Here is a 20,586-nt window from a genome sequence, read left to right on the forward strand (position 1 = left end):
AAAAATCAGAGCAATCAAAGGCGGTAATAAGAAAAAGGAAACACTCGAAGGATGAATAGAAAGATATTTCTTTTTTTCCAGACCCACCTTTTCGAAGGAGACTTGAAATTGGAGGTTGAAGAGGCTTAGCACGTATGTGACAACGGTTTCCTTTCCATTCTTTTCCACATCTGTGAATAAAACAAAAATTTCTGAAAAAGGGAGAAGCAAGGATCATAAACTGTGATGAGCACAGAAGAAATAAAAATCCCTTCAAGCTTTTCTGCCAGTGACCAAAGCTCAATTGGGAGTCACAAAGACTTATAGAATGAAATTTAAGTTAGAAATACATGAAACAAAGAATCCTCCCCATACAAAAACAAAACGAACAAACAAAAACAAAACATAAAATCCATCAAAATTCAAAGACTAGAATTGTCTTCTTTACCCATGTTGGCATAGTATAGTTATCCCACAGCAAAATAAATCTGATTCGTTTCATTTCTCATTTCCCTACTTTCCCTCATGTGAGGGTTAAATACATTTCTGAACTGGGGATCTGGGACCCTAGTACAGAGAAAGATACACAATTAGAGTTGAGAAAGTTTTCTCTCCCCATCTGTCTCTTTTTTTGTTTTTCTATTTTATTGTAAAAATGATATCCCTTCAACAAATGTCTCTTCAAAACCTAAATACTCAGTTTGAGCTAACAACTGTAACCATGTCGAATTATAGTAAATTTGCTGTTTAATTCAAATGCAATCTTAATTTGAAGGAACCAAACTGACACAAGCTTTACAGTTGTTGCATAACAGTTAATTACAGTGCCCAAGTGTGTAACATTTCTCTCTTTATTTGTTCTAGCTTTGGGCTAGTAGCTTTTATTTTGTCCATCACCATCAGGGTAAAGAGAACTTGGAGACCCAGGTCTCGGCTGCCTCTGGTGAGATATCACCATTTGGATTGCTCCACACAGTTCTCCTGGGTACTCCAAGGAATCACAAATTGCAGTAGGTACCTATACGTACACACCCCAAATCAAGATTAGTGTGATGGGTACTTTATACTGTAAAGCAGAGGTTCTTTACACTGTAGAGGTATAGCAGTGTATTGACAACTAAATTTCAGGCATCACATTTAATGATCTGAATCCCACTGTGACTGTCTCACTGGGTTAACTTCTATCAGCTTTTCAATTATCTGAGTGACTGGTGGTTTAAGATCTCCAAAATTTCTCAATTTTTTTTTTTTATTTTTTTTTTTTTTAAGAAAGAAGTGACAGCAGTAATCCAGTTTCAGTCCTACTGATGTTGCATGAATAGGAAAATAATTTCACTTCTCATGTCTTCTTTTTACACTTTCACAAGCAATTAATTTGGGAGAATTTTACATTGAGCAGCTTTCTCACTGTAATATCAACATTTTTTTCATAGTCACCAATTTTTATGATGTGATTTTACTTTATAACTGTGATTTGCTCTCCTACCCTTATATGTATAATATGAAATTTCTTCTATACACAATTCAATCTTTAAATTAATGTTGTTTTATCTGAACACATGAGAAAGAATGCTGAGCTGTTTGTCATGGGTTAGTACATGGTATTGCCTATGTGCTGTATCCTAGCAGCTGCACTCTGAGTTAACTGAGGCATTCTGGAGAGAGGGGAAGAATGGAGAGGCATTCTGGAGAGAGTGTTTCCACTCTCCTGGAAAACAATGGAGTGTGTTCAGATGGATGTAGGGAGAGGCCAGTTAGCATGATAGGAGCAGAAAGCATCTGTCTGAAGCCTCACTGAAATTTTGGAGAATCCTGAAAGGATCAGGCTGTGTCAGAACACAGATTTATATCCTAGTCTCAGGGATCACTAGAGGAGGATGACTTCACCAAAGACCAAAAGAAACTGATGTGGAATTTGTTGTGACTTATGGGGCCATGCTGTGTGGAAAGTACCAGCCCTACTCAGACACAGATAGCAAAGATTTGTTTAATCCATCTTCTACCACAGACCTGAGTTTTCTCTGGTTAATGAGTTACTTTGTTCAAGGTTAGTAACTGGTATACTAATGAAGCCTAGCATTAGAGACTGGAGCCAGTAGTATCTTCTGACATTCATTTTAAAGGAAAAGTGGAACAATTTCAGCTGACAGCTCAAGCTGTGCTGGAGACCCATTGTACTCAGTGACTGAAAATACCTGGTCCCTTTAGTCCTCCTTCTTCTTCAGGATACTACAAAAAAATCATGTAATCCATAAGCTGTTCTTTTATGCAGACTGATGATTTTATACAAATGTGAAATTGCTCTTGGGCTCATACCAAGCCCTGTGGATCCATGTAGAAACATTGCAATCTGATGGTAATCACCCATCAAAATCATTTTCTGATTGCTCTCGATTGTATAATTTCCTTTCTTCCCATTTGCCAGATTTTCTGCTGAGCTAGATATGCTTTTAACCAAAATTGCCCTCTTTCTTGTCACTGCAGAACTTACTTGACTGTAAAAGAAAGAAAGAGAAAACAGATTTGCAGCTGTGCACAAGCACTACTCAGATATGGCAAAAGAAGTGACATCTGCTGCACTGCAGCCACCGGGGCATGACACACATCAGAGCTGCAAAGACATGGTTCTGATAAACCATTTATACTGGTAAGAGTATGGTGAAATTCTACTACCTAGTAATAACTAACTATATCTTCGTGTGCTATTATGTTCCCATTTAATGATGAAATATTTCTACTTATTCATGCCATCTGTATTTGAATAATGGATAAATGTCAAACACCTTTTAGTTTTACAGGAAATTTATCTTCTTATACATTTAAACATCTTTTATAATCAACTACCAACTAACTTATGTTGGCTACTTATTCCCCTCCAAATCCCTCAATCCTAACAGAATGGTTTTATGTTTCATGGCACATACCAACTAGGTAACTGACTTCTGACTATCCGTGTGTAATTTTGGCCAGTGAAATGACTTTCCACTATGTGAAACTAGGTTGTTACAGCAAATGTCCTCTAACAATATCTGCATTTAAAAAAAAAGGTGAAAAATGGATTAAGTTGGGGTAAGAATAGTATTCTAAAACTTGGTAAGTAATTTGGACAAGTTCAAAAACAAATTGGTAGGGAAAAATATTGTGAGGCACGAAGCGTGGTAAGTATTTATAGGAGGTAGAAGACAAAGAAAAAAATGAAGGTAGTAAGGCCAATATAGCTAATTATCAAAAAACAGGATGGAAAAGGATTGCTAAGGAACAAAAACCCTGAAAAAATGAGTGTATAGGTTGGTGAAGATTTTCCACTTGTAGCTTCATGCATATATTTATTTGTTCACTTGCACCCTTGGAAAGGGAAATTAGCAATTACCCCACCAGTGAGGTAAAATATAAAATTATCAGAAATTATCAGAAAAATCCAAGTTATAATTTGAAAAGCCATTCAACTCTTTCTAAGAATTGGCTGTTCATTCAAAACTTGCAAACATCTTCTCAAGTAAGAAACAAGAGAAATATAGAGTTACAGCTTGCTGAGAAGCCTACAGCTTTCAGTAAAGCTGGGGAAAAACAAAACAAAACAAAACAAAACAAAACAAAACCTGTTCATTAACATCTTTGGCTCTCAGCTGATACAGATGCTGCATGAGGCTTCTGCTGAAACGAAGCATTTCTGTGCACAGAGCAGGGAGAACTTGCATTAAATATCCCAAACAAGATTGTTTTATAGATGTTTTACAAGATTTTTATCCTTTTATGGTTATCTTACTCTGTAGAAACTATAGCTGACTACAGTGCTATCACTGTGGCAGAACTATTACTCACTAACTTGAGGGGAGAAAATAGAATGAAACTTTCAGTGGCACCAGAATCTGCTGATAACTCAGATTAGAGGATATAACAGTTCTAGATCTTGAATTTAAAATAAAATACAAATAATTCTAAACAAGTTACTACAGTTATTTCATTGCAAAATGAATAAATACTATAGATGTTACCTTACACAGGATAACAGGAGATTTAGATAAGAAATCCAGAGCAATGAGAGTATTTTACAGGTCTTCAAATGATATACCACCATATATATAATTTTATTCTCTGTGTATCATCTCTGCTACACAATAGTTGGATAACATTAGCAGCTGCTAGATTAACATCTGGCTGAGCTGAACATGAGAGAGGGAGAGGAGAAGAGAAGCAACATTTGATGAACTTGTCCTGAATGCCTGACAGCATTTCACAGTGTTGCTGAGTTCTCAAACAGCTGCAGACACAATAACATTAGTATTAATATTAGTAAGAGAAGCAATAATAACATTCTATTTTACTGTAGCGATAAAAATGCACCATCAGTGAATCATCAAACTTATATGTAAAGACGAAAGAACCTTTATTTAGCCAAGCCCACCTGCTCTGAGGCCCCAGAAAGTTCCACAAGGATGACATGAATTTATATGTTCTCAAAACAAAATCCAGAAGCCATTGCAGGCCATCCTTTTCAGCAAGGAATCAAATAGAAATATCAGGAAAAAAAATGGGAAAGGCAAGTTCCAAACCAGACACGGTATTACTTCAAGGAAGAGGTTCCCCTTAGATATTTCTACTGAGGGCACAGAACATATACTCCTATGCTTTTTCATTCATAACAATACAGTCTCAACCACCAGACTTGGTCTTTGGCTGGTACTGCAAAGCTGCATTAGTGAATAACAGTAATAATAGTAGGCAGCTGTATATGACATTAAGTCTAACTTCAACTTTCTGCTGTGCTGTGCTGTGCTTGGCATATGAAATCCTGAAGTGAACTTTAATTACTTTAACAGCTCCAGGTAGGTCATAGCAGCCTGTGGCACACACCCAAGAGAGGGATCACTTGAAGTGTAGTTAATGGAAGAGAACACTCTTAATTACCTACTCACTGCTGTGCAAGGACTGCATTTACAGTGCTTTACTTTCAGTTGGGAGGCAGAGAAGTTGCTTCTTCAAAGTCACTATTAGCTTCCTGTTTGACGGGAGCAGCTGGGAGTACATGGATGATGATGTGGTGGAAGGACCTTACAGAGCACAGATCAACCGTATCTTCTGGGCAATGCGTTAAATTTTCATTAGCAGGGTAATGGGAATTTTGAAGAGGTTCCTTAATAATTATTTTCTGCTATTTTATTTTTAAGACAGGCAACTCTTAAAAGGACCTGAGTTCACTGTTTGAGCCGTGAAGCTGAAACTTTATATCATTTGTGTACAATTATTTTCCTTGGACTAATTACATCTTGACTAATTAGCAACAACATATTTTACATGTCTTAAGCTTATCTGAAATAGCCATTGCAATCCATTCAGACAGGAAGCTCCTCACAGTTGAAACAGGAAGGCCAGGAGAGAAAGACAGATGAAATAGCATTTGAATCCTTCCATCTCAGTGCACATTCTAATCTATCCTGCCTGACAAAATGTCTTCTGCTATTAGCAAGTTCTTACAGGAAAGTGACCCTGCAGGAGAGAATGTTAACCTTCCAAGTTTTCTTGTAGAATTTCCAGCTCATCATTTCCTAATACAGATATTGGTGATGCAGAGGAATGAACTTTAACATTGTTCGTGTTGCTGCATCCTGTGCCTGGGGTTATGCCTCATTTCACTCAAAAAATGAAAAATGGACACATTTTTTGTTGTTTTTGATGTTCATTCAGGACAAGATTAATTTACAAGAACATGTCTGGCTGACATAGTGCTGCATTTCAGAATATCAAACTTTATGCTGTATTATAGATAGCATATGCAAAACTCAAAATAAATGCAGATGTGGATTTGATTGCTTATTTTCCTACTGACATCTGATCCCTTACTTGTGCAATTATTTCCTTCAGTGTGAGATAGATAAAAAATTCTACCGCTCTAATGCATCAGTATTACACATGGGTCTTGAATAGTGGTGAATGACAGGAGGAAACCTTGGCAGGAGGCAACCAAGCCCATGACCTCCAACAGCAAGCATGAACAAAGTGCCTTGTTAACTTGGAAAGAGAAAGTTCCAACAAGCTGTATTTTCAAAGAAGACTTTGAAGCATGTGAAAAACTGAATGCTGAAATCTGTTTTCTTTCTTTTTTTTTTTTTTGCCTATTTGTTCGTTTGTTTGCTTGCTTTCTTTTTCCCCACAACAGTAATTATTAATATTTTACAATGACTAAGGTTGTTTAGTATAAAACAGTGTTCCATATTTTATTTTTTTTAATATGTTAACTTCTGCAAACAAACTGTATTGGTTTCACCTTTTCCAAGAGTCCTCATATTTTATGTTGCACTTGGTATAAAAGGTAAAAAAGCATTAAATCATAGGTGATGTTAATCTAGCAGCATTCAAAGCATTAATTGCATTAATTACTAAGTATACATTCAGCATCTCCTCTGCACTTCTCTCTGTACTTCTTCAGATTTTATAATTTAATTGCAATCTCCTTTAAATGTTTGCATTAATACACAGATTGAACATCAAAAAATATCGTGAAAAGTTAATCATTTGTGATCATGGAAATGCCTACAGAATTTTTATTTCTACCTATTTATTTAAATCTACACACGTGTGTAAAAGGAATTGTTCAACAAGCCATGGAGACAAAACAGAAAAAAAGTAACTGCTAGACAAACAACAGTGACCAAATCTGCTTCTGTCTACAGAGATTTCACAAGTAGATTTGAGTGAGATAAACTTAGCATGTGATAAATGTAAAAACAATACTAGTTTCTATTTTTGTCTACAAGTGTCAGTAACATAGCTCACTCAGTTACTGACAGAAAACAGTTAATGAATGGGAAGTGCAGAATTAACGATTTCTACTTGCCAGAAGTCTCTCCATCATTCCCATCAATAACTCTTGGCCAAAAAACAATTTTTCTCTCTTTCAAGACACATCTGTTTTATTTATTTTTATCTGAAACATTTGCCATAGAAAAAACCTACTCTGCTATGTTATGTGTATATTCAGAGTGACCAACAGTTAGTCAGCTAACCATTTAATGCATGGTATTAGCAGTATTTAAATTAAGGCAGTAAAATGTAGATTAATATATTTATATTTTTGACTACATTAAAATAAGTAGCATGACTCCTTATTTTAGGAGTATTCTCTAGAGACTGTTTTTACTTATAAATCTGCTACAAAGCATTAAGCCTGTGTCTTCTGTGTGAACCCAGATTTGCCATTGCTATGTTCATAATACATAACATGGGGATCATTACATATATGAGCATTGACATTATTCAGGAGCAGTGCCATCCCTATTGGAGTACAACCTGCTCCAGGACAAGTGACAGAAGATACAGGGGAAAAAAAGAAAAAGAAAAAAAAGAGTTCTCTGCAGAAAACAGACTTTATGTCCCTCTGTTATATCAGTGCAGAAGAAGCTTCTCTGTTCACTAGTCTTTACAGTCAGTATTATGCAAAATAAGCTTCACTGGATGTTTATGAGTATGATGAAAACAGCAATTCTTCATTCCACTGTAGGAAAAAGTAAACGCTACCTCAGAAAGGTAGTTATCCACTTGCACTGTCTGTTATTAACAATGTACTCAAAGAAATAAAAAATAATCATATTCTCTCATTAGTCTTTAATGCTGATCCAAAATATACAATATTCCAATAGCAAAAATTGCAGTAATAGCCTCAGAAGATATCATACTTATGATGAATACTTTCGCCAGCTCACTGTAGCTGGAACAAAGAGGCACATGATTACCTCTGTGGTTAAAATCACAGGACATGTGGGACAAGGAGAAAACTCTCTTGGAAAAGATGTGTGAAGTGGATGATAACTTTGAACGTCAAGAGCTTCAAATCAAGCATTCAAACACCACAGCTAGAGAGGCAACCAAAGAATCCCTGAGATCCAGAGATGGATTTTGACACTGTTCCTCATGGTATCCTTGTCTCTAGATTGGAGAGACATGAATTTGATGGATGGATCACTCGGTGAGTATAAGGAATTGGCTGGATGGTCGCACTAAAAGAGTTGTGGTCAACAGCAATGTCCAAGTGGAGATCAGTAATGAGTGGTGTTCCTCAAAGGTCAGTATGAGGACCAGCACTGTTTAACATCTTTGTCAGTGACATGGACAGTGAAATCAAGTGTGTCCTCAGCAAGTTTGCTGATGACACCAAGCTGCGTGGTATGGTTGACAAGCTGAGGGAAGGGATGCCATCCGGAGGGGCCTGGACAGGCTTGAGAGGTGGGCCTGTGCGAACCTCATGAGGTTCAACAAGGCCAAGTTGATGCAAGGTCCTGCACCTGGGCTGGGGCAATCCTGAACACAAATACAGGCCGGGTGGAGAGTGAGTTGAGAGCAGTCCTGAGGAGAAAGACCTAGGGGTGTTGGTGGATGACAAGCTCAACATGGGCCAGCAATGTGTGCTTGCAGCCCAGAAAACCAACTGTTTCCTGAGCTGCATCAAAAGCAGCCTGGCCAGCAGGGCAGGGGAGTTGTTTCTGCCTCTCTGCTCTGTGCTTGTGAGACCGAACTTGGAGGGCTGCATTCAGCTCTGGGGCCCCCAGCACAAGAAGGGCATGGACCTCCTAGATCGAGTCCAGAGGAGTGCCACAAGGATGATCAGAGGGCTGGAGCAGCGCTCCTATGAAGACAGGCTGAGGGAGTTGGGGTTGTACAGCCTGGAGAAGGCTCTGGGGAGACTTTATAGCAGCCTTCCAGGACCTAAAGGGGGCCTACAGGAAAGCTGGGGAGGGACTCTGTGTCAGGGCATATAGGGATAGGACAAGTGGTAATGGTTTTAAACTAAAAGAGGGTAGATTTAGATTAGATATTGGAGAGAAATTCTTTACTCTGAGGGTGGTGAGGCATTGGCACAGGCTGCCCAGAGAAGCTGTGGATGCCCCATCCCTGGAGGTGTTCAAGGCCAGGCTGGATGGGGCTTTGAGCAACCTGGTCTGGTGGGAGGTGTCCCAGCCCATGGCATTAACATCCTTCATTCTATGATTCTATGAATAACAAAAAGATATACCTTTGTACAAACTTTGGTGTGCTGCTTCCTACAACCATTGAACCACTGGGTGGAGATGGCAGAGAAAGTAAAATTTAGATATATTACCAGAGTACTATGAGTTATCAATACAGTGCAACCTTGGGGGGGGGGGGGGGGGGGTGGGATAAAACTGAAAACAAAATAAAAACATGTAGCATGTAGATAAGGGCACAGTAACCCACTGGGAAAGAACTGGACATTCTCTGAAACGCTGTGTGCAGTAGTTCTGGTCACTCTTGTTCAGAAAGATGAATTCAGAGGACTACTAAACAGAGCAGACAAACAGAAAGTTTCTTTCAAGAGGATTCCAAAAGAGTTCAGCTTGTTTAGTCTACTGGAAGAAGAGCCAAAAGGCATATGGCTTTTCTCTACAAAGACTTTTGATAAACAACAGAGGTATTCATGTTAATGAAGGATACTGGCACACACGATTGGGTATAAACTGGCTATGAATAAATTTATGAAAAAAATTATGAGAAGGTATCCAAGCAGAAGAGAAAGGCTTTTATCTGCCCTTCATTTCCCATAGCACATTGCTTCAGAAGAGTCAGCCATCTAGCTGGTATCCTCTGCACCTGGTGCCATGTACATGAAAGAACCTGAGGTGTTGGAAATTCACAGTAAAACAGCGTAGCAGGGAGGAATATTCAAGCCAGGAATTCCCCATAATTGGTCATAAAATGAATCTAACTAAATTTCCAAGTAAAACTATATGATGAGATTGTGTGTGGTAACAAAGGCCTGGATTTGCTGACCCAGATATAGGCTTTTATACTGAAAACTGCCAAATTCATAGCTGACAAGTACAGAAGAATTAACATGAGGCAGAATAATATGGAGTATAAGCAGATTCTAAATCAAATGTAAGCACTCTGAGAAAAGACCTGGGAATCCTCATAGATTATTCAATGAAAGTAAGTGCTCAATTTGTATCATAAAAACATACTATGCATAAAAAAACTATGATAGAAAATATTACAGATTACAGTGATTAAAATCATATGGAAGAGACTGAAAAGATCAGTTGTAATTTATACAGAAGATGAGTGGGAGTAGATATGCTAAAGGTAAACAAAATGATATATGGTAAATGGAAGAAAAATTGCTTGTTGCTGTCTATCCTCTAGAGCATTCAATCAAAATGAAAGGAAATACATCTTAAACTAATAATAAAGAAGCTATTTGTCACATAGTGCTTAACTGACCTGGGGGAGTCCTTGCCATAATAAGTCTTAGAAGCCAAGAACTTAACACTATGTACTGGAGACAGATCCTTAAAACAGAGAATGAAACTCTTTAGAGACTGCAGAGCTTTAAGTTCTAACTGATGGTAAATTAGAAGAAAATTCTTATATAGGCATCATCATTTTCTACATTTGTCTCTCTCTCTCTCTTTTTTTTTAAAAAACCCTCCCAGGGTATGCTATCATGTCAGGTACTCCCAGGTCCCCAGTGTGATACACTGATTACTCACTGCTTTTACAGTCACAATGAGAAGTTTTAATTACAGCCTACATAGGATAAGAACAGTACCTGTTAGAAGGAAGGACTCAGTCAGTATATCTGCTTGCTGTTAACTGTTTAAATGAAAAATATACAAGGTCTGATGTAGGAGCACGAAGGTGAGCTTTGTATCACAGACAGCTTGTGAATGACCTCCTGTTAGGTCCAGGCAAAGCATTTATTAAAGGTGGAAAGGTAAATACTACCTCCAGCTTCAATCATTTTAAATAGCAATGATTGGAAAGTTTAGAGCAAATATTTCTTCACTGAAATTAGCAGTCACATGAAGAACCTTATATTTCACAGAGTTTGAATTTAATTTTTGAAGAAATGCCACCAGTGTCTGAAAGCTGCACGATTTCCTGTTAGCTTTCTTGTCTGGCTACTATCTAAAAACCTCAGAGCAAATGAGCAGAATAATTTCAAAATCTGCATAATTAGATTGATAGCATGATAGTCTTGTACATGATCCATTTTTTTCAGTGCATTTTATCTTATCAAAAGGAAATAAAGACCTATGTGCAAATTATTTACTGTGTCATTTCCTTTTGTGGCTTTACTCTTCAATTAAACAGTCCCCAGAATTCATTGAGGGGTGGTATGTAGCATGTACTCTTTCTAATGGCACAGATTCCTTCAGCTACAGCAATGAAGCGTAGTTACGCACTCACAGCAGATGGTCAGACCTGAAATTCACCATTTCAAATATTTATGCTCATTTTAATGCTATCTTTTCTCACCTTCTTAGACAATAGTTTTCTGGTTACAGAGTTTCTATTATAATGAAATAACACTGATGGTTAAAAGCCCCAGTGAGACAAAATATAAAGCTACTCCTGGCAGTTAAGAAAGCATTTGGTGCTAGATTCAACAGAAAAATGACTATCCATTTCTCTAGCCAGTAAACAAAATAAAACCCTTTGAATTTCTTCCAGAAAACAAACAAAACAACAACAGAAGACAACAACAACAACCAACTACAAAAACATTTTTTTGCTTGTTTTATGTGATTTTTCAATAGAACTTTCTCTAGGACAAAAGTAATATTTCAATCCAACTTTGTTCAAAGGTCAAACCATCAGAAAGCATATTGTTTAATTCTAACTGATGCTAACATGAGACACTGACACAATAGGAAAGAAATAGCTTGAAGCAGTGTTGTAGGTACATTGATCACTGACCAAGGGAGATCAGAGTTCAAATTGTCATTGAGTCCTAAGTATCAGTCCACTCCATTTGAGTCTGGAGCTGTGCTTTGTAAAAAATGGTAATCAGAATAAATAACCTTGCTTATAAAAAAAAACTTGCTATTTTTAGTAAGGGTAAAACACTGAAACACAGTCACTCTGTGAAATAGATTTAAAAGGCTGGGAATGCAGGGCTTGCACCGTGTTAGCTGAGGAAACTTTGGTGCAGGTACATCAAATGATATAGAATCATAGAATCATGGAATCATTAAGGTTGGAAAAGACCTCCAAGATCATCTGGTCCCACCACCCCTCTACCACCAATATCACCCACTAGACCATGTCTCTAAGCACCAAGCATAGCATTCAACCTTTCCTTAAACACCCCCAGGGACAGTGACTCCACCATCTCCTAGCACAGAGCTAGCACAGAGTACATTTCACCAGTAAAAAGGGGCATATCACAATTTTTTTCTTGCTCTAATATGGAACTAGGAGATTGAATTTAAAAAAAAAAAAAAAAAGAAAAGAAAAAAGTTAATTACAATATGAAGTAAATCTACTCAAGAAGTCTATGTCAGTAAAGAGGTATCTGAACTGCTGCAGCAAAGTACCAGCTTACAGTAAAGAACCAGTGCTTTATGCCAGTCTGGCTGTCCATCTGGTTTTCAATTCTCACTTCACTTTTTTTTTTTTTCTTGCTTTTTTGGGTCTAATTTTCTGCCTTTCTTTTGTTGTCCCTCTTGTGTTCCTTTGTTCATCTTTTATTCTTTCCCTCCTCCCTCCCTTTTGCTACTCATGGAACACAGGTTTAGAACTGATGCTTGATATGCTCTTGAAGCCTCTTCCAAGAAGAGGGAGAGGATAAGAGGGAGAGAGAGCAAGGACAAGGTGACAGAAAAACAGAAATCTCAAAAAAAAATAATTAGAAAATTAAAAATTAGAAAAAAAATTAGGTAAAATTAGAAAAACTATAAAGGAAATAATGCAATGAAGTACAGAGCAGACAACTAATTTTAAGATAGACCTATTAGATTTCAAACAAAAAAAAAAACACAAAAACTTTTTGCTTAAATAAGAGTTCTGTTGATAGAAGAGATGGAGTTAAGTATCATTAGAAAGCCTAATAAGAACCTGAATATATTTACAGTGGGTAGATTTCTTCCTTAGTGACCTTTCCTTTCCTGCTTTTTCTTTTTTTTTATTTATTTTTTATTCTTATTGTCTTTTATCAAACTGCAACTCTACTACATAGTGTCTAGTTTATTACCTGCATTTAGTTGGGAAAGAAATAATAGATATTTACTACAAAGTAAGTTCACATATCTGTTTTTCACTGATGTTTACCCTCTGAATAGCTTTCATATGGATGAATCTGTAATTCCCTGGTGAAATAAAATAGTTATTTTAAAACCTTGAACAATGAATGTTTTTGTCTGTATTAAACCACATATATGATGCAATAATAATAACAAAAATATAAAATTGTTTTCTTTCCTTCTCTCTCACCTCCCTTCCAGCATTGGTGTACTCTTTTTATCAGCTGAAATGGTCTGTTTTAACCACAGCCTGCCAACACAGGTCATTGCTCATGGCAGGTGGATTGTAGTACATATTAGAGATTATAAATCATTTTGTCATTCCCAGACAGTCATAAATTTATCTGCTTACATGGGAGACACCACTATACAATAACATCTGATGCTTCTGCTTCTCAACACTGTACAAATGTGGTGCACAAGCACAGGCTAAGATTATATCAACACATACTGATATTTTCTGTATTTTTTTTTTCTATATTTTAAATGTATGCCTATAAGAAAACAAAACCAAAAAGCCAAAAAAGTTTTGTTTTGCTTACCATCCATGTAATACACAGCCATTGGTTTAAATTCCATTTGAATCATTCCTCAGAAAAGGCTTAAGTCCAGCATTAAATTTAACATGTGCCAATGTGATCCATGCAAAAAAAAAAATCATGTTGGGACTCATAATGAAAATGAATTCCACAGAAGCATGGGGAATTCACTCTCTAGCATCATGCTAAGAAGTTAAAATTATGAAATCTTCAGAAAAATGACCTTTAAACAATTTATGAGAACCTAAGACACTTTAGATGCATTAAAAATAATTTCATCATAACCTTTCTCCCAGCTCCACATTCTCTTAGCGTTGTTATGGTTACAGAGTCAAGACTTCAGAATTTAGGAGAGGCTGGAGTTAAGGATTCCCATGCATTTTCAATTCAAACCCTCACGCATACTTGTTCAGACACAGTATTTAATTGGAAGATCATAAACTCCCTGGCACCTCCCTCCCAAAAACTTCAATTCTGGTATTCAGTGTTTAGCTTTGCAATGAGATTATTATCAAGGCATACAGCAGAGATAATTTACTTAACATAAACCAGAAAAAAATATTGTTATTATGAGTAGCTAAATCATCTCTTCTGTCATCAGTGCTCAAATCTTCAAACTTCAGCACTGAATACTAGTTTATTAGTTGACGTTAAGAAAATTGTGAACTCCAAGTGCATTCTTGAAACTTTTACTGAGGAAAATAGATCAAAATCTGGCTCATTTGCTTGAATTCAATAAAGGACTGAACAGCTTATTCCAATGTTATACTTGGCACTTTGATAAAGCAAAATCCTTCCCATGGTCTTTAGTGCAAATTATTTTTAATAATATATGCTGAGCTATTGCTAACGATAGAAGAATTTCTAACAGCATTCAGTTTATTCATTCAATAAACTCTTTCTTGATTGCAGCCAAGGAATATGTAGTACAGATGAAGGATGCAGAACTACTCCCCTGATGTTAATACTGCTGTGCAAGAATCACTGTACTTGTACCACTGAGAACAGACTTTATGCTCCTTTAATGTGTACCACTAGGCAGAATGAAAACCAAACCTAGTTAACCTGCATTGCTGGTAAACAGTCTAAATTGATGGAGGTAGCATCCTATCATCTGTGAAGTCAATGAATTCTTGCTATGTTCTGTTTTTCTACTGATCTTCTTATGTCAACAGTTGGGATAAGGTGGCAGGGAGCCATGACAAACATTCCGTATTAGTAAGGGACAGATTTCATTTTGTGAAGGCATAGTGTTAGTGGAGTAAGGCTTAGGACCAAGACTTATATAAGCTGAAGTCAGATGAAAAACTGACCTCATCAACCCACTTTTTTTTTTTTTTCCCCCCTCTGAATGCAAGCACATTGCAATTTTTCATCAATTTGAAATAATAAAATATTTCTGCATGGTTCTGGCAGATGATTTTTTTTTTTTTTTGCTGCTCTTGAAACAGACTATTACAAAGCTGGCACAAGGCTTTGCCTTTATTCTTCCACATCAAATAACTGAAAGAAGTGATATCTTAATTTCACAAAACTTTTCAAAGAATGAGAGCAAGAAATGTATCATGTTACTGCACATCAATCACTTCTTTTACACTCATAATAAATAAATTCATACTATATCCAAGCATGAAATATTTGAAAATGTGTTCTTAAATATGACCTGAGTAAGCCACCTCATACGTAGTATGTAAAAGTAGACTGAACGTATTTACGCATAAGTTTTCCATCTTTTGACACAGATTAAACATTGATGTTTTCTGTTTTTTGTGTAGTTTTTCTTACTAGAAAGATTTTCTCTTACCAATTCTTTTGAATGTCATTTTTTCTCCTTTTCATGATGTACTTGATGACCTGTTTTAGAGAGTTGCCATTTTTGTCATCTAAACATTTCTGTGAGACAATGGTTGGAAATTAGTTTTGAAACTATTTTTTTTTAAGATTCAAGCAATCTCCAGCCACAAATTGCAGTATAAGTGCTAATAATGTGCATTTTTCCTTATTCCCTAGATTCTCTCTTTATTGAAGTTTTTAATATCTTGAAATATTACATTCTATATAGTGCTGATTATGAACACTTTTTATAAAAAGATGTTTTGCTAACAATGGATCTAATAATGCCTGGCTTCCTATGGGTTTATGTCCATTCATATTCACAATAACATCACTTTTCTTGTCATGTCCTCATGATTTCTTCCATCTTCACCCTACAGCTCCCTCACATAAACTGATACTGCTGGACAAGAGTGTGTGTGGTACCACAAAATGAATGTGTGTTGATTTGTTGGTCAAAATATGCAGGCCAAAGAGGACAGATATCTGTTGAGTTCATGCTGTCACTTTGTCTTATTTTGGAGAAAAAAGAGGAGTAAAAATTAGGTTGTCATATGCTTCTATAGTAAAACATTTTTTTCCAGAAAGTTGTAAAGATATTACATCTTTGATATCTCTATCTTCTCCACCACGATTGGTTAAAATTGGCTTGCAGTCTAAATATGCATTTATGTGCAAAGAATTGTGGACAAATGCCATAGCAGTACAGTCACATTAACCTTGTTTTCTTAGGGTTTAAGGTAAAAAGGTTAACAATGTAGAATTTCTCTGTTCTGCCTGTAACTCTGTCTGATGTCCCTTAAGATACTGGTATGTCCCAATAATGGTCTCAGACATACCTTTTCTCATAAACCATTGAGTCTGACAAGACTAAGGGATGGCTCATGGGTTATTTACTATAAATCACAGAGAGCAGTCCTGGGCTAGAGTTGAAATCTCTCACAGGCATAAGCTTCAGTGATGTACTATGCTTTCAACGTAGGCAGCTACCAGTGTACACGGTGGCAGGGATAGTCAGTGCCCAGACTTTCTGGTGATTTCTCTGCTTCCTTCCTTCCTTCTTTCCTTTCTTCCCTCCAACCCCCTCTGTCTTCCCAGCAATTTAGTAAAGTGAAAAATCTTGTAGTCAGGCTCATCCCAGAGGAAATAAGAAGGAAAAACAATGTTGGTTTTCTTCGCTTTGCTCTTAGTGGGGTACAACGCTAACCAGGCTGAAAGAAAACAATATATTGCCAGTATTTACACGTCTGTCTCCTTATCATCATTAATGTGCTATCTTCAACTTAATTTTTAGCTCATTAGACCATCCACCTGTATCTCTATCACCTACACCCTATTTAAGTTACTAACAAAACATATCCATCTTTTAGTTAAAGGTCTTAAAAAGTGATCTTTTCAGATCACAGAGCTCCACCGGTTTACAAACACTCCTACATATCCCCACAGGAGAGATTTCACTCCTACACTGCCTGACCATGCCTTTCTTTCCAGATTTCTCATCCTACCTGAGCCTAACTAAGCAAGACAGGTAGGGAGAATTCAGATCTCTGCTCAGGCTGACCCGTTGAAAGGTTAAATTAAATGACTCGTAGGGCAGTGAATTATTTCCATTTGAGTGTAAAAGTTATTCGGAACGGATCAGAAAGCAAATTTTGACTCAGACCTCAAGCATACACATGACCAGCCTTCCCCTGCCTTTTAATTAATTCTAAAATGCCTTGACAGAATAGAAAGCCACAAACTGAAATCTACTCCTGCATGGATTAAAATAAAAAATGTGTAATTATTTTGCTTCTTGACTGCATATAATAAATAAGAATTTTAAGCGGCTGTACTTAAGGAACAATATTTTGTGATGTTGTGCAGCAATTTTCAGTGTGTGATTCATAATTATATCTGTAAAACTCTATGGACATACAGGTTTTCTCCTTTAAGCAGTTAAAGTCCTGGGTGATTTCTATTACAAGAAACTCAATTCAGGATCTTTTGATCATATATCAAGGAAAGAAAAGAATGCTTATAATCCACTTTTATGTTCACAGATTTACTTTGAAGGTCAGCAATTAGATAGGGATCTAATCACAAACATTGGAGCAGATAGGATTTCTGAAGATGGAAGAGTTATAGTGCTGTCCACCCATAGCAGGTTGCGGATTATAATATTTTCTGATCCTCTTTGCTTGATTTGGTTTGGAATTCCAATGAAAAAAAAATATATATATATATCCTATTATTTTATATTTTGGACAGACAGTGAATATCAAAAGACTACTTTGTAGGATACTTCTACAGAGGACCTTAGGAGGAGAGGAAGCAAACCAAAGTAAAAAAAACAAAAACAAAATAACAAGTTGTTCTAAATACAAATGAAAAGTAATACCCGTGCAACCAGTTTCACTAATAGACACTTGGCTGGTATTACTTTAGAAAAAAGATATTGCGTGTTGGATCTGAAGAAAACTCAATATCAATAAATTAAGACTACAACAAAGAATAAGATCAAATAAGCTACGTTAGGAGTCTTGAAAACCATGGAGTTTTAAAATTGGGAGACACTATCAAAAACATAAAAAATATTATTTGAATATTCAAAAATGACAACTGGTATCCAAACATATAATTTGTACGTGAAGGACTGGGTTTTGTCACAAACTTCAAATCAAGATAAAAAAACAAAACAAAATAAAACAAAAACATATCAAAACAAACAAACAATAAACCCCACATACAAAATAAAATCTTATCTTTAAGTAGCTTATACAGCTCAATACCATGAGTTAACGGTTTCTTTGTTCAACAGACCAGCACCTAAAATGTTATATCTGTCAAGGACTGTTTAGCAAAAAGTTCAACATTAAAAGGAAACATGAATGCCAGGTTTTCTTCAAAAACAGTAAATCAATTAAAAACAAGGCGTTGTTTCAAAGTAAGTCCTTTTGAACTTGAACAAAATCCTCCCTAACTTACAGGCTGTTTTTTTTCACTCTGCACTTCCAGATGGAGGTACGAACATTTACATCAGCTGAAGAATTGGCCCAATTATTCCTTGTGGCATTACTTACTACTATGAGCTTCTTTTAGTGCTCCAGAACGAAGCCAGAAATAGAAAACCTATGCACTGACAAGAGTTGAAACTGAATTTGTTGTAGGAATTTAAAAATCATAGAATGTGTATGAGCACCAGTGCAAACTGAAGGATCTACTCAATTTAGTAAACTGAGGGTCTACGCTATTTGGTTTTGATTTCACCATTGAAATGTTGCTATTATCTCAGATTATCCTCAGTCTTTTCTTGAGAGGTTAAGGGTTAACATGAGATTAACAGTGTTCATGAACACAGTGTTTTCATGAATGACCCCTTAAATGAGTTTATTTACCTTTGAGGTGAATTGTTTTTTTTTCCTGAGAGTTTAATGCTGTTTTAGAGCTTGTCCCTAAGCAGCACTGTTCCAGCTCTTCTTTAATTTCTTCCTCAAAAAATAAACTTTGAGTACCTACTTTCCATGAGGATTCAATAAAAACAGCCTTCCTGTTGCTCTGGTCACCCACACAGCAAAAAGGAAGTTAAACTGTTTGCTGACATATCTCTTATGGTTTGGGCCTGAGCCTTTGCTCAGGAGCAGCCTGCCAGAAGTTTGACTTGCACAGACAATACTTTGTGGGTGGTGACTTCACTGGAGATTGAGAGCCAAGAACTGGGGAAATGTCCTGTGTGCCATATCTGTGGTGATTAGAAAAACATTACTGGATCCACACTTTTAAAGTTACAGCAGATGTGCTTATTTTGTGGGAACCATGCAGTGGAAGAAAGCTGTTCTCTGGTCCTTAAGCCCCAGCTTAGCTAATCATAAAGAAGGTAAGCAAATGCACTATTTTTCTCATGACATTTCATAAACACAGGGTTTCAAAATGAACGTGGATGGAAAGGGCAATAATCGCTTCATCCCTTGTCATCTGCATATAATTGTGGTTTGCCTGAACTGGATGAAAGCTCAGGATAATTATTTGGAAAGATCAGCCTTGCTTAGAGAGCTAACCGTAATTTCTGTCTTACCTATGAATTGCTTGAGAAAACACAGATGAATGTTGCTATATTCACCACTAGCAAATATGTAAGGTCCCTGTGTTATCCTAGATCCCGATGTGGAATTTCTATTACTGTCACTGATATTTCCCTACAAGGAACTTAGCTCATGGTCAGCCCTAAGAAAGCAGATATGGAAACATTGACTAACAGTTACTAACAAGTGAGCAGAAATTAAAAATGTAGAGGTATCAATAACTATTTAGCCTAAAGATACCTGGTTTACTCCTGTATATGCTATATGATATTATAAACAAAAAGGTAAAAGTTCCAGCAACAGTTAAGCAGTGATTCCAGGTAGAATAAGCCATTCCAGTTTTGCTTATATACATTACTGTAAATAACCTTTACTGAATATTCTTAGTTCAAATCCACAACTTCATTGCTAAAGTCCAGCAGAGTTTATTTGTCCTACTGTTACGTACATCTGTTATTGCCTTACTCCAGCACCAGGCTTCCAGAAGCTTCAACAGCATTAAAAAATAAATAGCAAGTGTGCTGTTTTTTAATTCAGTTTTCAACCCTTTTGAAATAAGCAAATAAGAAAATCCAAGTGTTCTGCAAGAACTCATATTATGCTTTTGCATTTTTACAACCGTGAGTTATTGTTTGTTTGTTTATTTATTTTGGTTTTTACTTTTTATTTTTTCCCCAGAAAGTGATTAACTAGCTTCTCAGGATACTCAGAAGTCTCAAAGAACATGTAGGACCTTAACATTTGTTTATGTACTTAAAAAATACTATTGCAAGTCCTGTCTCATTGTAACTGGTCCCAGTTTCATCAAGGCAAACAAAACTCCAGGGTCCCTTTCTTGAAGAGCTTGAAACAAACAGGACAGAAAAGGCTAGAGAAGGAACACTGTTATATTCTCAGTACTGATGAAGTAAGTATCAGAGAGGAAAAGGGTGAACTGTAATAATATCTAAGTAGTATTACGTCAAAAAGCCTCTTGAAGTAAGAAGGCTTTTAAGTCGCTTCTGTACCTTGGAAGGGCTTATATTAGGGGAGCTGCACCGGCTGGACTCCGAAGCCCTCATTTCCAGACCTGTATTTTAATCTCATGACCGGTTTTTATACCCTCATAGGAGCAGAGTGAATGCGTATGCACAGTAA

At 36.5% G+C, this 20,586-nt stretch overlaps 1 protein-coding gene and 1 long non-coding RNA gene across 3 annotated transcripts in view; one reads left to right on the top strand and one right to left on the bottom strand.

Moving 5' to 3' along the window:
* The window catches only part of MALRD1 (MAM and LDL receptor class A domain containing 1), a 268,212-nt gene that overhangs the window by 14,968 nt on the left and 232,658 nt on the right, over nt 1-20,586 (bottom strand). Inside the window, exon 36 of the mRNA XM_035545162.1 lies at nt 88-170. Coding sequence (XP_035401055.1) covers nt 88-170 — 83 coding nt within the window. The remainder of the gene's footprint in view (nt 1-87; nt 171-20,586) is intronic.
* LOC118247328 (uncharacterized) overlaps nt 18,970-20,586 on the top strand; it is a 65,775-nt gene continuing 64,158 nt past the window's right edge. The window contains exons 1-2 of one of the 2 annotated variants that reach the window (XR_004778378.2): nt 19,112-19,244; nt 20,128-20,356. This is a non-coding gene — a long non-coding RNA (uncharacterized LOC118247328). Of the gene's footprint in view, nt 19,245-20,127; nt 20,357-20,586 lie in introns of both variants that reach the window. The other variant, XR_004778380.2, reaches the window with a different exon arrangement.

Source organism: Cygnus atratus, chromosome 2 (genome assembly GCF_013377495.2).
Source record: "Cygnus atratus isolate AKBS03 ecotype Queensland, Australia chromosome 2, CAtr_DNAZoo_HiC_assembly, whole genome shotgun sequence".
NCBI lineage: Eukaryota > Metazoa > Chordata > Aves > Anseriformes > Anatidae > Cygnus > Cygnus atratus.